Genomic DNA, 13,459 nt, shown 5'->3' on the forward strand with positions numbered 1-13,459 from the left:
AAGCTATCTTGAGACTGTTAAAATCCCATGCTTCTGGCTCTTGAATTTTTGGATTGCAGTGGCTTCCTATGTTCAAACTTTTCTCTGAAATCTTAAGAACTGGGAAAATGTGCTAATAAATAAAAATTGATACTTCATCTAGTGGAACTTCAATAGAATTATTAAATATTGGAGTTGACAACACTAAAAAGGTGAGTCTAATTTAAGCAATGATTGAAAATCACACTAAATGAAAGTCTCTAATCTGTATGAAAATGATGCCATCCCAGCAGAGTAATGGCTTTTTATCCTTGATCTTGAAAAGGAGAGACAGCAAAAAATGTGTCATAACTCTCATGGGTTCTGGGTCAAGAATGATCATATCTGAAAAAGCCATTGCTACGATTGTTACAAAGTTGTTTCTTGTTAACTAAAAAGATAGTGGTAATTCTATTTCTTTCTAAGTTATGATAGAAAGTCTGTCTAAAGTAGTGTTATGTGGCATTGTGAAAACGTTTTATTATGTTTTATTTCAATTATTGAATTGTTTATATCTCAAGACATAAGGTTTACTTTTTCTTTCTGAGGTGGAGGCAGAGGGGAGTGAGCAGGCAGCAGTGTGGCACTTAGTTGCCAGCTGCAGTTAAACCATGACAGAGGGCCTCTAACCCTTTTCGTCCCTGTTAAATCGAGCTAGTTAACAGTATAGATTTGGGGTTTTTTTAAGAAGCTGTTTTCAGTCATTTTAATCATGCTGGTTACAGGCCCCCAAAGAAGGGCTTACAGGTGCCAGGCACAGGTGGGCCCATATTTTTGCTGTGACTGGGACCAGAGATGTCCTCTCCAGGAACTACTCTGAAAGCCGAGCATTCATGGGGAAATCACACAGAAAGGGAAGCAACTCATCTTGCCACCTAATAGTTTACTCAGCGGCTGATGAGGGATTCGGGTGACAAATCAGATTGTAGCTATGATGATGTAATAGCAAGACAGATCTAGTCTAAAAATGGGATCACAGAGGCAGTAGCAGAGATCACATATGCAAGTCATCCTTGAATCTGACCAACAAGACAGTTCAAACAACATGAAACTTATTTTTGAATGCTTTACTGTTAATAACTTGAATTATGATGATAGTAAACCAGGCAAGGAAGGAGATTGAAGGCATTAGCTCTGATTATAATTTGGTGCAGTTAGTTGAGTATGGAGAAACTCATTTAAACCAAATCAGTCCCTGGCCTGTGCAGCTTCAATTCATGATTTCCTGTTGGAGGTCTCAGGACTCAACTTTTCCCTTTCCCTTTCCTTGTCCTTTTTCTCCTCTCTCCATATGTGATTCCATCTTGGGTCTAAAAAGCTGCTGTCATAAGAATTACTGAAGCTAAAAAGATCGTGCTTTGTACCATCTGAAAGCTTTGCAGCCTTGAGTCATATGGAGGATAAAAAGCAATTCATCTTAAAGATCAGTGGTTTTTACATTTGAACATAGAACTGGGAGGAGAGTGATGTTTATCATGATAACAGGATTTAAAATGTAATTCTTCCTAGCCTTATATAATGTGTACAGTATCTCACAAACTGGTACAAGCATGAGTGGGAAGACCTGGGAATTAGCAGAAAAGATGAGATGTTAAACAGACTGCTGTTTTGAGCAATGTTATTTAGTTACCTGGATAAATATTTCCTTTCCCAAAATAATTGGAAAGCCTATAGACAGTATGCATTGGTGAGACTTGGCAGTGTTCTCCAGTGGCTTTGTTGCCCATGACTAAATGCAGAGCAATTACATCTAATCTTTGTTATATTAAAAGCTAAGCATTGGCTTCTTTTTTACTTCTTTAGATTTATTTGCGCAACCTTCATGTTGTCCCTGTGGCTGGTTATGTGGAATTTAAGATATTTCTGTTGTCAATTCTTCTCACACTGTTTGTTCCTTGAGCTGCTTCATGTATTTAAGCCACACAGCATCCTCATATCCTGAATAACTCTGACCCTGCCCTACTGTTGGAACAAATTTCTCTGCTGTATCCCTTCCATCCACTCATCAGAGTGATACCAGTCTTCTCCTTCCTATGGATTCTTTCTGCTGCTCAGGAAGTGCCCTTTCTGAGTTGCTCAGCAAAACCACAGCACTCTACACCTTTAAAACTTGCCAGAAGATCAGCTTCTGTGATTCTTGCAAGAAACTAGCTAAGTAATCTGCTTATCTATTTCATTTATCTCATGAGTGACTCCCTCCTTCCATAGTGCCTGCAGGAAACTTGTTGATTAAATCTACTTACTTCTATTCTGTCTTTATTAAATTCTGGGTTGGCCTCATGGAGGTTGGGTGAATTCTAGGAAATCACCTTTCAGATTCCACTGTTCTTCCTGCACCTTTGTTGATTATATCCTTTGTTTCTTCTGATTAGAAACACCACCTTGTCCTGCAGATAAAGGCTTTGCTCTTCACTTGGCTTTTCATGACTTCAGCATAGCACCAAATATGTGTAAGAGTCCACCTATTTGGAGCTGATTGTAGGCTCAGTGTATTAGTTTGGGAGCTACTCCAGGCACGATCAACGTTTTTTGTCTCTAGCAGGTGTGTCCTACAACAATTTGTAGGAGTGTTTAAAACACTGTGCAGAAGTTAATAGCATTTGATGTGACTGATGACTGTTGTCATTCTACTCTTTGCATTTTTCATGTTGTCTAATTTTTGTGTTTGTAACTCCAAAAAAGTTCTGTAAGATAAATGTGTCAGAAGGCTCTTGACCTGTTAGTACTCTCTAGCAAGTACAGATAGTGTTATCCACACTTCAAACTGAGAATTTCCAGGTATTTTAATTGAATACAATTACTTAATAGATAACAGTAACAATTGAAAGAAACTTTTTTCTTCGTAAGAGGAGGTATCAAATAGAATCTTTTTATAATTGTACTATGTAGTGTCATGAAGTAATACATACAGGGATCATTTTTATTCCTGCGCTACATATCAGACATCAGTTATTTGTGGCTTGGGCTTGTCATGTCTTTCTAATGCCCAAAAAGAGGGGGTCTCCCTCGCTTGCAAATATTGACTTGTATATTTAGTGTCCTAAATATAGAGTATAAGATGTGCCCATTGTTCACTTGCTGGGAAAGGCATGGCCTTGGTTATATCAACATCCTAATTTGATACCAGTTTGGGGACATTATCGTCTAGCAAGCTAATGTTACATAATAATTAACATTCATAGACACAAAGGCAGTGTTCCTCTAATTAGTAAAGGTTCCAATTTGCTCAGTAAGAACAAACTTCAGTTTGAATCCCCATATTCCCTACAAGCCTTGCTTTGGAGCTGGAGGCTGGAGCTGCACTAATGGAGCTAATTGTCTGGTTACTTTTCCTGCCATTTGGGGAAAGGGTTGCCTGGGGATGAATTCTGAACAGTACCATAAGCATCAGTAATTTGCTGGATGGAAAACAAGGGACCTGAGTTCAAACACTCAGGAGTTACTGCTGACTGGCTCCTTGGTTGCAGTCCCTGAGTATAAGGTGAAAGAGGGTACAGGAAGGGGTAAGAGCCCTCAAGAGAGTACAGGTTCTTTCAGTGAACTGGTTGAGTGCTTTGCTGTAGAACATCCCATCAATGTGGACTTTTTCTTTCCCTCTTCCAGCTCAGCTTATGATACCAAAACAAGACAGAAGGTGGCAGTGAAAAAGCTTTCAAGACCTTTTCAATCACTTATCCATGCCCGGAGGACCTACCGAGAGCTTCGGTTGCTTAAGCACATGAAGCATGAGAACGTAAGTGGAGAGTGAGTTCTTTCCTTTTGGATTTCCATTACAAAAGTTTACAAGATAGGCTTAATTTCAGTTAGGTACAATCTTTTTCAAAAAGTACATGCAACTGTCTATGATGCCTTTTCCTGGTCTTAAAATCAAGAGTCAAACACGGTTAGAAGGTGAAAAGGGATTTTACCTTGGTATTTATTTTAAGGATCCTTAGGTGCACACATCCAGGTTAAATGCACTGAAATGCACACCACAATGCCCCCAAAAGATCTGGTATAACATTATAGGTCTTACTAATTAGCATATGTATCAAAAATTCCCCAATGAGAAGCTTGAATGGGCCCCCCTCCCCAAGGAGCCTTCCCCTGGATGGTTCTATCTTGGTTTACAGAATGTATTCTGGAGAGGACCTTGGGGTCTGGGGCACACTAACCCCTACCTACGAAGCTTCTCAAATGTAGCCTCCTAGCTTGACAAGCAAGTCCAAGAATGTAGGCAAAAAGCACTAAGAATACAGAAGTAGTAAAAAGGTGTAACAGGGGTATAAAAGAAAAGGCAAAAAATCTTCATGGCATCATCTAGCTACCCAAGATACCTGGACCTAGCCATCTTAGGTGTAGTCACTGGACTTCAGAAACTTTCAGTGACAGGCTGCATTTTTATTTTAAAAATACCTAATTAAATCTTGAACATGAGGTTAATGAAACTCAAAACAAGTCATCCTACTCTTCTCTAACTAAAGTAATAAAAGTGTTCTACTCACTACTGTTGAAACATCTTGAAACATCACCCCAGGAAAAAAACCCCACACCTCAAACTTGCTTTTGCTGTATTTGGATTCTGTTGAGAAGTTAAGGGAAGATTAGTCTCATTGCAATTGACAACAGTGTAATAGTTAAATGAAAGACAGTAGACCTTGAGACCCCACATAAATGAGTACCGGTCTAAGTTTATGTGGTAAACAGTTGATTTCAGTGGAGCATCCACTTGCTTAAAGGTAGCTTCATGACTTGAAGCCTGAATAAAATACAGTTGATTGAAAAGTATCCTGGAGAAAGGATAAAAAAGTTAACAAAAACAGACCAAGAAAACTCATGAAAGTGTGCATAATCTACAGTATAACTATTGTATAAGGCATGTGTCAGCTTTTCTGTAATGAGACATTACTTCTGCCTTTGTTTTTACTCTTTGTAATTAAGATTGTAATTAAGATGGCTGAGGTGATACCTTTATAGACCACCTATTTTATCATTTTTCAGTATGACCATATGTCATGTTTTTGTAAGTTTCATCCCAAAATGCTGAGCACTGTCAGTACAAATTCCATGTTGCTTTACAGGTTTGTAAAAATAAAATGTCACTTCCTTCGCCTTCTTTCACCTGACAGGTTATAGGACTGCTAGATGTTTTTACACCTGCAACGTCAATAGAAAACTTTAATGAAGTGTAAGTAAAATTTTTTAAATCATTCTGACTAGTTACTAAGTAATTTAATACCATTCTGGTTTTAAAAAGGAAGACCATACATTTCTAAAAGACTTGCAGCCACAGTCAGCTTTGTAAAAATCTTTTTTCAACTTTCCCACAAAAGAGGAGGCAGGGAGATGGGCCTCATTTTTGTACTTTTCTAAATGATAATTTAAATTATTTAAATTAGATTAAAGTTATACAGTAAATTATTTAATGTTGCATAAATGCCAACAAACTTTAAACTTTTCCAGTTCAATTGTGTGTTTATAACCTGTAGATTATTTTTTCATTGATAGATGGTAGAGTTCAGGGATGTAGGAAAGTATTCTGTTAGTTAACTGAGACAAGGTAAACTTAGGCTGGAGTCGTGGCTAACCTAAAACTAGGTATATTTTGGTGTGACTCAAGCATACAATTTATGCTGAGTTCCTTTTGGTTTACATAATTGTACAAGCACTTAGGTAAACAATTTAGCAGAAGAAATAATAATTAATATGTTTTTGTCTCCACGGAAATTAGTGACCAAACCCCTTTGACTCTGGGGCAAAATTACACAAATGGAAATTGGGTATGAGAGATGCATACTTTTGCCCCAGCAGCGTATTTGGAAAAGAATCAATGTTTCTGCAAAATTTGTCAAAAAATAAAACTTCCAGTGGGAGCAGGGAGGGAAGTTACACAAAACACTCTTTATTTCTACCACTCTAATATTACCCTCCATCATCCGATATTCCAGGGCCTTGCAGGTCCTATAGTTTTGGTGCCTCAGGCTGCCACTTCGATGTTGGGTGAGGCTTCCTCTTCATCAAAAAATATGTTGCATGTATCACTGCTGTAGTGTGTCACGGAGAAAACAGAGATAAAAGATTCTAATATACTGTAAGGACTTTTCTTTTTCATTATATTAAGTCTCATACCAGTGATGGCATTATTAGAGCTCATGGCTGATTTAAAGGATATAAAATGTGTTACTAGACAGTGGAAAAGGAACCTACATGGCCTGTGTAGATACTTTTCTAGAAGATTTATGTTCTGCCATTCTGTGTTTTTTTTCTCACTGTTTTACTCTCACAGATATCTTGTGACAAATTTAATGGGTGCTGACCTGAATAACATTGTGAAGTGCCAGAAGTTAACAGACGATCATATACAGTTTCTCATCTATCAGTTACTTCGAGGTCTTAAGGTACTGTCTGAGTCCAGGAATCTAAATGTTGTAGTAATGAGTCAGCAATCTAAATCTTGTAGTAAGGACTGGTTGGTTGCAATGAGAGTACTTAAACACTTTTTTTTTTAATATCTTAAAAGTGCACAAATAGCAGCAATAATTTCAGAAATTATCAGGTAATTTTCTAACCAGAAATAAACCCCCAAGCCTACCAATGTTTACATGCACAATACACGTGATACTCCCCTTGAACATTAACTTTAGATCAGTGTCTATTTCAGGTCCTACTGCAGGACAATAATATGCTATATAATGTTTAAAAAATTCTGAAGAATGTGAAATGGATAAAGAACAATATGGAAAGTAACTCACATTTGTGCTTTGAAAGACATGAGCCACTTTAAAAAACCACAGTCCTGAATTTTGTAGAGAGTGTCACATGGGTGAAGAGATAACCAAGTTAGTTGGGTCCCTTGTGAAATGTCTGGAAGTAGAAATTCATCCCAGCAATGTACAATGCTGCACACAGTCACTTAGGATTTACTCTGCCTGTGAAGTCTTTGTTTCCTTCAATCATACCAGTTAAAATTTATACTCTTAAATAACACAGGCGACGGGCAATGAATCTACAGCAAAATTTTCTTCCAAAAGAATCAAAATATGTGTCATTTTGCTGATATTTAACATACAAGTGTCTATAAACAGGGGAAGGTGGAGGTAATGCTTCCCATTACTAGGTGCTAAGCTTTTTCTCAGACCAGTATGGATTTTCCCAAGATACAAGCAAACAGAAAAAAGAGGTCAGCAGCTTTACTAGCTAACTTAACAGTAATTGATATTTTAGGCACAGAAAATAATTATATGTTTGAAAGCAAGCCATGGTAAATACTGGCTCTGAAATATACTTACTACATGACTTTCAGCAAGTCACCTTGTGCCTGAGACAGTAATTCTTATTCATGCATGCAGATTCCATCACTTTAAGTACAGATTTTAGTGAATAAAAATTGCCAAACTGAACCCTTAATTGCTTTGTCTCATTTATGTGAGTTAATAGCTTGGTTAGGAAGATGGATTCTGGCATTAATTATCCTCCTTGTGGTTTTGAATATAAGTCTATGTTGTGTCAAAGCTAAATAATAGTAAGAACTGTGCTCTAAGTGAATATTAATTTCAGAAATGCACTCAGGTGCATTTCTGGCTCTGTTTGAGAGGGGAGGGGTTGCTGGTGGCTCCTCTCTTCTGGAATTGAAATTCTCATGTCTCATTAGTCAAAGAACATTTGATCATGTATATGACTGCTTGGTGGCACTGGGAGGGGCTCCTGTGGTTGTCTCAGCAGAGCAGGGACACAGCTCCTGTTGCAAGCAGTGTTTTGGTTTCCTGTTCATTCAGCTGCTTGCAGCTGCTGTGAGGAGCACTGAGAGGTGACCCTGCCTTCTGGTAAATATGAAGAATGCCCTTGTGTTCTCTTTGGGTTTTCCCAATTGCTGTACAGGTTTTGTGTATAATTCCTTCTCCTAAAAAAGGTGGAATCACGTCTAGAGAATAGAAGGTTTCCAAGGTCTGGCCGATCCTGGTTGATAAGATCATAGGTAAACTTGCTGTTAATCCTAACTAGAGAACAATAGGCAATGACAGAGTAAGCTTTTCTCAGTTTTTGATTTTAAATGTTTTATGTAAAATAGCAGAGACACGAAATAGCCACTGAAATACTGCTTTGAAAGTGGACTTGCAGTAATGCTGTGGGTATTTTAGGTGGGTATTTTGGTCACTAACCTGTCCCAGAGTGCAAGTGTGGCTGTTTTCATCCACATCAGTGTTCACAGTATGGGAAGGTAACTTACATCACGTAGGAGTCAACCATGCTGCTCCCTAGGCCACTGATTGCACTAGCCACTAGCTGATCAACATGGACATCCAGAGAAGGCTGGAACAAATTCCAAATTGGTAGGAGACTTTAAACAGAAGAATCACTGTGAGTGCTGCCTTTCATGGTAGAATCTAGTCTTCATGGTTACCTTTCTTGAAATACCCAGTTCTGGATAAGACAAAACAGGGAGGTTTTGACGTTTGACATACCTCTGAAAACATGGGATGACGTAAGTATTTTCTGTTTATAAAACAGTCAGTCTCAGAAGTAAATAATAAGACAAGTGGCTTTGACCTCCTTCACCTCTAACTTCAAATTTTACCTTTTTTTCTTCTTTTTTTTTTTCTTCACAGTATATTCACTCAGCTGGAATCATCCATCGGGTGAGTTCAGTCTTTGAGGTAATGAAAATGAATGTAGTGTGTCCCTCTGTGCATCAAATGTGTTGCTAAGACATAGTTACAATATATTTTAAAAGGTTGAAATAGTACTTGACTCTCCGTGTTCTGCTACAGGACCTGAAGCCCAGTAACCTAGCCGTAAATGAAGACTGTGAATTGAGGGTAGGTATCATGCTGTCGTAGCAAAGAGTGTTGTGAAAACTCTCAAGATGACAGTTTCCTAAAAAACCATTAGTTACCATTTTTATGTCTCATTCCATTCATTTCAACTGTTTGCTACTTGCTCATTTCTGTGAACATGTGTTTTCTCCCAAATGTTAATTTAGTATGAATGCAAATATCTTTGCAAAATCCCTCTGTACCGCACAGATGGTACATAGATAATAGTTTGGCCCCTGCGTGAGTACTTAATGGAGTTTATCTTGAGAGTCTGACCTGTGATATGTATCTGCATCAGCCATGTATAGGTGAAGCCTTGTAACAACTTTCATTTTTGTATCTATGGAACATACAAGCTAAATTAAATAATGACGGCGAAAAATATATCATTATTACCAGTTACAGGCAGTAAGACAAACAAACAAACAAATAAAACTCAACCAACCAAAAAGAATCCTGTAATCCTTGTTTCTCAAATGCTATTTTGATGTACACATCTATATAAATACATCTCTTGGTGCATCTGTGTGATATGATACTAGATAATAAGTATGAGACTCTGGAGAAGGAAAAGATGTCTTGTAGCTTTCTAAGCCTTTAAGCTTAAGAATGAGAAGTTAAACATTTCTCCATGACAGCCAGAAACATCTTTATTCCTGTTTCTAAGACTCTGATGTAATCACTTTATTCCAGCTGCAAAGGATTTAAGAAAAGACTCCAAATACTACAAGATCAGCAAAAAATCACAGTAATGAATAAGAGCAGTGCAGTTAGGTTCTTGCACTAATCCGGATCTGTGGTGAGACACTGTAGTTCCTGTTTGATTTAGTGACACTTGCAGATGCTCAGCAAGTTTCATGATTATCTCTTTAATGTCTTCATGCATGTATGTTCAGCATCTGTGGAATTTTGTGGGTCATCTGTGTTTGATCATGTACTCTAAAATGTGTGCTATATTTTTGTACTGTAAGTAAAGGAGACTTTTACTGGTTTTTTTATATTATTATGAAATCTGTGCACCTCTCTGTCTAGCATTTGTTACTCTGCTTTCTGCTTTGTTTATATTTATAGCTTTACTTCCTCAAAGTATTTTCAACAGAACAAACTAGTGGATATTTCCAAGTACTAACAAAAAGGAAATAGAAGCAAAGAGAAGGAAAGTGTGTGTGTGCATACATTTGATAGAAGGGATCAGCTGTTAAGGAAAAATATTGCTAAAACCCTTATAAAAATAAGGGCACATTTGAGTTTCATGCCATTATTTGTGCCTTGTTTGCCTCATGCATTTTTCGTCACTTACTTAAGAAATAAATTATGCTTTTAAACAATACTGGAAGTAAAGATGTTAATTATTTATGTCTTAATATTTTTCTTCAGGCTTTGTGTATCTTTTAATTGGATTATAACTGAAGAATTTTGAATTACGCTCTTGAAATTTTCTTATTCCCTATGAAAAGGATTAGCCATCAGCTTAATAAATAATCCTGGATCTCATCACAGGAGATACTCAATGATCTTATTCACACTTCTATGTGAAGAGATGATTAACAGCACTGGGGCTCAGATGGTACCCTTTCACAGCAGTCTCTCTTAGAGCTAGGGTCCGTAACTGGTGGGACATAGACTAACCAGAAAACAGAATAGAAAGCAAAGAAATGAGCTGGGAAAATTCAATTGAAGTAACTTCTCGTCAGTGTAAACTTAGCAAGGGAAAGCATCTGGAGGGGAACACTTTGCAATCAAGCCTCTGTGTACATAAACAGAGCTCCTTTGTTTGTTTTGGTGGGCAAGTTCTATTGAAAACAAATGGGGTGTGATTTACGTTTACATTGTTACACAGGATATACATTTCTCTCCTAGTGGCATCGGGATAATGTGTGACTTGAGTAAATGCTTGGACGAAAGAAAATTAGACAACAGAAATTCTGCAGATTTGTGATCAGCTCGTTTGGTCTTTAAATGGCCACTGGCACTTGCTGTTGGCGTTTTACACAAATATTCCCAGTTGATAATAATATTTCATTTTTTTATAGCAACAGTGTTTATTTTTAGTAAATGAATGTCACTGGAAAATTGAACTCAAGGTGAAATATAAAGTCTGTCTTGGAGAACAAAGTGCCAGGTTCATTGCAGTGGAAATATCTTTATGCAGCACCAGAGGCTGCAGGGATACAGCAGGAAGAGCAGATGAGCTCGTCTGCAGAGTGCTGCTGTTTTACTTCACCAAGAGTGAGGGACTATGGAAAACTCAGAAATGAGTAATGGGAAAATCAGGACCTATAATAAAAGTGAAAGGGGATTTTTTTTAAATCACTATTTTATTTTTATTCTGTAGATTTTAGACTTTGGTTTAGCTCGTCAAACTGATGATGAAATGACTGGATATGTTGCAACAAGATGGTACAGAGCTCCAGAAATTATGTTAAACTGGATGCACTACAATCAAACAGGTAAACTGAGAAGACTTGTATTTTGCTACAGCTGGATTTAGTGATAGTTTTAAACCAAGAAGCAGCTGTGTTTAAGGATCTCTTTGATTCATTTGGCACATTTCTGTCTCTGTTTTTTGGCAGTTGACATATGGTCGGTTGGATGTATCATGGCAGAGCTATTGAAAGGAAAGGCTCTATTTCCAGGAAATGATTGTATCCTTAATATAAAACTTGAAATACAACTATAAAAATACTGTCTAACTCTTCCTTTTTTTTTCCTAAGGACTTGAGTGTTTCTATGGACATGTTTTTAAACTAACAAACTTGTAAAAGAGTAAACAATTTGCTAATCTTTCAGTTCAGTGTGTATGACGACTGAATATGAGACCCACTGGTAGGATAAAAACCACTAACAGATGTTCCTAAACAACAAAAAGTTACATTTGTTCTTTTTTATCTGTATTTTAAAAATAACCTAGTTACAACAGAGTAGATTTCTTCCATGTGTGGATCTTACTGAAATAACATAGACTAATACTGAAGCTGACTAAAGGCATATTTTTTCATCAGCTAATACAATTTTAAAAAACAGAACTGCTTTTAGGCTGGAAGTTCCTAACATGCAAATGAGTTAACTTTTAAATAATAAGTGAATTAATGGACTTATTGTGTCCTGTTATATTAAAAAAAGCCAGTAGTTCCAGAAATGCCACAGGAGCAACAAAGCCCTCTTTTCTGGAGCACTGTGCTGTGGTCCCTGATGGAGCATCAGGGATTTCCAGTGGCGTTTCCTGTGCTGGCAGGAGCAGAAAAAAGATATTGCTGAGGAGAGCAGTAAAATAATAAAAGAAAACGGAAGAAAAACTCATAATAAGGAGTAAGGAAACAACTGCATCAAGGAGGAAAGCTTTTATTATGAGAAACAAAAGCACATTCTTTCGTACTGAATATTGGCATTTCTTGCTACTCCGAAACCCCTCAAAAAGCAAATACTTCTGCTAATACTAAGCTGTTGCTGGGTGCAAAGCCTCATGACATTAGAATTGCCTGAAATAATCTTAAGAGAGCTGGGACCAAGTCTCCCCACTGGCCTTTCTATTGTGCTCAGCATCATTAGCCTTTATTGTAACCACAGGCAGCCTCCAGGTGTTCATCAGTGGGAGATGACTGTCCTGAGACTGTTTGATTACATGATATGTGGTATTTGAAAAAATCAGTATATCTAGTTTGCAAGAAATAAGATTTTTTTCGTTGTTATAAAATATTGTCTACAATTATATTATTATATCAATTTAAATATAGCTGTAAAATAATCTAGAGTGTTTATGAAAAATGTAATATACTTCACAGGTCCTGTATGACAATGAAAAATTAACATTTTCAAGATTTTTAATCTTGAGACCTATATAAAACAGATTTTTAAAGGTACCAAATGAGAACTTTTCATTTGCCAGTCTTTAGATTAGTAATCTAGCCCTATGAGCTGTATGTTATATTAGACTGATCTTCAGAAATCCCTCAGATTGCTGAAACATAGATGTGCTATTAAGATTAAGCTTAAGAATGTATTAGATTGGGAACTAGGACAGAAAAGCAATATTTTTCATGCAGCTGACATACCTGACAAGTTCATATAGTACAGAAGAGAATTTCATACTCCAGGACTAGGCTTTAGCAGATATGAATTATATCCTTCCATGGGCTATGGTGGAATTGTCTTGCTGAATAGTTTTAAACATCTTAGTTACGTGCATGGAAGCTCATTAATTGTCTAAACCCAGAAGGATCGTGTGCTCTTTATTTCCCTGAAATAATGCAGATATCGATCAACTAAAGAGAATAATGGAAGTTGTGGGCACACCCAGTTCAGAACTTCTGAAGAAGATATCATCAGAACATGTGAGTTCACAGCTTCAGTCAGTTAACTGACTTTCTGTCATTGTTTCTCTAATTGGCATTGTGTCACTGGCTATGTTACACAGACACTCTGATTTGGAAATGAGTAAATGCCTTTAAATTATCTCTGTTTTTTGCTGCTAGAATGACACCATTCAAAAAATAGGCTTTTGGAGGCATCCAGATGCCTTGACTGTCACCTGGAAAAATTTTGATACTTGTTCTCATGTACTGAGTTTTTGCGAAGAGTTAAGAAATAAGTCCTGATGATATTTTAAATTGCTGTTATTCTTATAATTAAAAAAATGCTAACTGGTGCTC

General features: G+C 37.0%; 1 protein-coding gene across 3 annotated transcripts in view; it reads left to right on the forward strand.

Annotated features, from left to right (window-relative positions):
* Nucleotides 1-13,459, forward strand: part of MAPK11 (mitogen-activated protein kinase 11) — a 31,822-nt gene that overhangs the window by 9,580 nt on the left and 8,783 nt on the right. For 2 of the 3 annotated variants that reach the window (XM_048300889.1, XM_048300890.1), the window contains exons 2-9: nucleotides 3,622-3,751; nucleotides 5,127-5,185; nucleotides 6,284-6,395; nucleotides 8,604-8,633; nucleotides 8,766-8,813; nucleotides 11,146-11,260; nucleotides 11,384-11,455; nucleotides 13,062-13,141. In XM_048300889.1, the coding sequence (XP_048156846.1) occupies nucleotides 3,622-3,751; nucleotides 5,127-5,185; nucleotides 6,284-6,395; nucleotides 8,604-8,633; nucleotides 8,766-8,813; nucleotides 11,146-11,260; nucleotides 11,384-11,455; nucleotides 13,062-13,141 (646 nt within the window). Of the gene's footprint in view, nucleotides 1-2,539; nucleotides 2,561-3,621; nucleotides 3,752-5,126; nucleotides 5,186-6,283; nucleotides 6,396-8,603; nucleotides 8,634-8,765; nucleotides 8,814-11,145; nucleotides 11,261-11,383; nucleotides 11,456-13,061; nucleotides 13,142-13,459 lie in introns of those variants that run through there. The other variant, XM_048300891.1, reaches the window with a different exon arrangement.

This window comes from Corvus hawaiiensis, chromosome 4, assembly GCF_020740725.1.
Source record: "Corvus hawaiiensis isolate bCorHaw1 chromosome 4, bCorHaw1.pri.cur, whole genome shotgun sequence".
Taxonomy (NCBI): Eukaryota; Metazoa; Chordata; class Aves; order Passeriformes; family Corvidae; genus Corvus; species Corvus hawaiiensis.